The sequence below is a fragment of the Mustelus asterias genome, unplaced genomic scaffold (assembly GCF_964213995.1).
Source record: "Mustelus asterias unplaced genomic scaffold, sMusAst1.hap1.1 HAP1_SCAFFOLD_2927, whole genome shotgun sequence".
In the NCBI taxonomy this organism is placed as follows: domain Eukaryota; kingdom Metazoa; phylum Chordata; class Chondrichthyes; order Carcharhiniformes; family Triakidae; genus Mustelus; species Mustelus asterias.
In genome coordinates this window covers 17121-21224 of record NW_027592872.1, presented here as the reverse complement: position 1 = coordinate 21224, position 4104 = coordinate 17121, and the positions used below count along the sequence as shown (strand labels likewise).

The 4104-nt window shown below is 54.8% G+C and overlaps 1 protein-coding gene across 1 annotated transcript; it reads left to right on the top strand.

Annotated features, from left to right (window-relative positions):
- Positions 1 to 2077: 2077 nt before the first annotated feature.
- Positions 2078 to 3182, top strand: LOC144490139 (uncharacterized). Its single transcript, XM_078207946.1, has one exon. The coding sequence runs from the start codon at positions 2147 to 2149 to the stop codon at positions 3059 to 3061; it is 915 nt and encodes a 304-aa protein (XP_078064072.1). The 5' UTR covers positions 2078 to 2146; the 3' UTR covers positions 3062 to 3182.
- The last annotated feature ends 922 nt before the right edge of the window (positions 3183 to 4104 follow it).

The window sequence follows — 4104 nt, the reverse complement described above, 5'->3', positions numbered from 1 at the left end:
CAGTACTCAAGCAGGAGTACTTGTTGTGCAGGGGCAAATCCACTGGGGTGCTCTCAACCACCCTAGCCTTACCCTTCCTGGCCATCACCCACTTGGCCTCCTCCCGTTGCCCTGGTGTGACCACCTGATGATAGCTCTTGTCTATCACCTCCTCATTCTCCCTCATCAGCCTAAGATCCTCGAGCTGCAGTTCCAGCTCCCTAACACGGTCCCTCAGGAACCGCAGCTCGACACACCCCTCACAGATGTGGATGTCCGGGAGGCCAGATGCCTCCAGGACCTCCCACATCCTACACTGGGAACAACACACTGGTTTCACACTCATACTGGACACTTTATGTCAAGTAAGACAGTGAAAAGTTAATAAGAGTGTAAGGAAACAAAAAAATAAATAATTAATTAAAGTCAGAAAACCCACTCTCTTACCCTCAGCCTGCTCCTGGGAACAAATCCCTGATATTAACAACTGATATTAAAACCAAACAACTGAGATTAAACCCAAACAACTGATATTAAACCCAGAACAACTGATATTAAACCCAGAACAACTGAGATTAAACCCAGAACAACTGATATTAAACCCAAACAACTGAGATTAAACCCAAACAACTGAGATTAAACCCAAACAACTGAGATTAAACCCAGAACAACTGAGATTAAACCCAGAACAACTGATATTAAACCCAAACAACTGAGATTAAACCCAAACAACTGAGATTAAACCCAAACAACTGAGATTAAACCCAAACAACTGAGATTAAACCCAAACAACTGATATTAAACCCAGAACAACTGATATTAAACCCAGAACAACTGAGATTAAACCCAAACAACTGATATTAAACCCAGAACAACTGATATTAAACCCAGAACAACTGAGATTAAACCCAAACAACTGATATTAAACCCAGAACAACTGAGATTAAACCCAGAACAACTGATATTAAACCCAAACAACTGAGATTAAACCCAAACAACTGATATTAAACCCAGAACAACTGATATTAAACCCAGAACAACTGAGATTAAACCCAAACAACTGATATTAAACCCAGAACAACTGAGATTAAACCCAGAACAAGGAACAATTAGCCCGCGCCGCTCCCCGGTCCAAACTAGACCACTCTTTTGTATCCCTCCATTCCCACTCCATTCATATAGCTGTCTAGATAAGTCTTAAACGTTCCCAGTGTGTCCGCCTCCACCACCTTGCCTGGCAGCGCATTCCAGGCCCCCACGACCCTCTGTGTGAAATATGTCCTTCTGATATCTGTGTTAAACCTCCCCCCCTTCACCTTGAACCTATGACCCCTCGTGAACGTCACCACCGACCCGGGGAAAAGCTTCCCACCGTTCACCCTATCTATGCCTTTCATAATTTGATACACCTCTATTAAGTCTCCCCTCATCCTCCGTCTTTCCAGGGAGAACAACCCCAGTTTCCCCAATCTCTCCTCATAACCAAGCCCCTCCATACCAGGCAACATCCTGGTAAACCTCCTCTGTACTCTCTCCAAAGCCTCCACGTCCTTCTGGTAGTGCGGCGACCAGAACTGGACGCAGTATTCCAAATGCGGCCGAACCAACGTTCTATACAACTGCAACATCAGACCCCAACTTTTATACTCTATGCCCCGTCCTATAAAGGCAAGCATGCCATATGCCTTCTTCACCACCTTCTCCACCTGTGACGTCACCTTCAAAGATCTGTGGACTTGCACACCCAGGTCCCTCTGCGTCTCTACACCCTTTATGGTTCTTCCATTTATCGTGTAGCTCCTCCCTACATTATTCCCACCAAAATGCATCACTTCGCATTTATCAGGATTGAACTCTCTGTCTCACTCTCCCTCTCTCTCTCTCTCACTCTCTCTCTCCCTCTCTCTCTCTCTCTCTCTCTCTCTCCCTCTCTCTCTCTCTCTCCCCCTCTCTCTCTCTCTCTCTCCCTCTCTCTCTCTCTCTCCCTCTCTCTCTCTCCCTCACTCTCTCTCTCTCCCCCTCTCTCTCTCTCTCTCTCCCTCTCTCTCTCTCTCCCTCTCTCTCTCTCCCTCACTCTCTCTCTCTCTCTCCCCAGGAGGACTCTGTCATTGATGAGGAGGTGAAGCGGACAGTGTTGGACGACCAGTCCCAGTGTGCGTGTGAGCCGATGGAGCTGTTTGAAGAGTGGGCGACGGGGAGGGGAGCAGAGGAGCCCCGGTTACACGCCGCTGCCCCTCTCGCCGCGCCCCTCCGGCGTGCCAGGGGGGCTCTGTCCCAGCCCGGCTGCCAGAAGTGCTACATCTGCAACGAGTGCGGGCGCAGCTTCAACAAGTTCTCCAACTACAAGCAGCACCTCCGGGTGCACTCCGGGGAGAAGCCCTTCGCCTGCCAGGCGTGTGGCAAGGACTTCAATCTGCTGTCCAACCTGCGGCGCCACGAGAGGACCCACACGGGCGAGCGCCCCTTCACCTGCTCCACCACCTGCTCCACCTGCCACAAGGGCTTCAGTGAGCTGTCCAGCCTGCGACGCCACCAGCGCACCCACACGGGCGAACGCCCCTTCACCTGCCCCTTCTGCGCCAAGGGCTTCAGCCAGTCCTCCATCCTGGTCATCCACCAGCGCACCCACACGGGCGAGCGCCCCTTCAAATGCAGCGAGTGCCACAAGGGCTTCAGCGAGCCCTCCAGCCTCCGCAGCCACCAGCGCACCCACACCGGCGAGCGCCCCTTCGAGTGCGGCGACTGCCACAAGGCTTTCCGGCACTCCTCCAGCCTCCTGCAGCACCAGCGCACCCACCGCGGAGAGAAACCCTTCACCTGCCCCCTCTGTGGCAAGGGTTTCACCAAGTCCTCCACCCTGGCGCAGCACCGCAGCACCCACAGCCAGGAGCGCCCCTACAAGTGCCCCGTCTGCGAGCGGGGCTTCTCCCGGGCCTCGGTGCTGGGGCGTCACCAGCGCGTCCACGCCTGGGAGGGTCCCCGCATCTGTGCCGACTGCGGCCAACAGTTCAAGACGTCGGCCGGCTTCCATGGACACCAGTGCACCCCAGCCGGCAGCAAAGAGACGGCGGCGCCCAGCTGATTCCCCCGCGCCCCCCCCCCCCCTCCCTCCATTAACACTAATGCAGCTCCACTCGAGGGTGGGACACAGCTGGACCTCCCCCCGGCCATCCCCCAGGGTGCACGTCCTGCGCGAGAACACGGACACAAAGAACAGTGACGATTCCCCCACCCTGTCACACACGGACACATTCCCCTGCTGCAAAACCCCCACCCCTCCCACAGTCGAACACACCCCCCCACCCCACTCTCTCACATCTGTTTAAGGATCCGGGAGTCGACTGGCTCGCTCCCCCCACCCCCCCTTCTCCCTCTCGCCAACGCGTCAGGCCCTGGCGTGCCTGCTCGCAATCACCCTGGGCACTACCCCCCCCCAACCCCGTGCCAGTCCCTCACCCACCCTCGGGGTGACACCCCTACTCCATCAAAGGGTCCCGCTCACAGCCACTGCGAGGAGATGTTCCGAAATCCCCTCCCCACACGCCTGGATCTCCCGTTATCCCCAGAATGTGCGGCGTGCCTGTAGATGTCGGGATTTTTCCGATTTCTTTCCTTCCCCCCCCCCCCCAAGCACGCGCCCTGAATGAATTCTAATGAAAATGTGTGGAGTTGTGATCAGTAAAAATGGTGAAGGAGATTTCCCCGGCTCTGTCGCTCTCTCTGCTTCTGCGTTCCAGTCTCTCGTATCTCCCCCACCGGGAACTCTGGCCACCGTCTGCGCCGCTGACATTTCAGCCCTTCATCTTGTGCCAGACAAAACGTGAGTGACCAGAATGTTCCCTCTCCCCTGACGCACCATCAATCCAGCAAAGACTAGTTTGTGTGCAAGAACAAGTAGGCTTTTATTCGCAAAAGACTTGGAGCTCAGCCGTGCCGATGAACTGGTCCGGACTGAGGCAGGGGGTTGGGGAGCAGTCGCCTTTGTACCTGGACCGGGGGGGGGGGAGGAGTCCCGGGCAGGGCGACAGGGGCGTGTCCAGGCATCACACACACTCACACACACTCACACACACTCAGGCAATAAGCTAACAGTGGTTTACCACATCCACCTCCTCTGGGAGATGA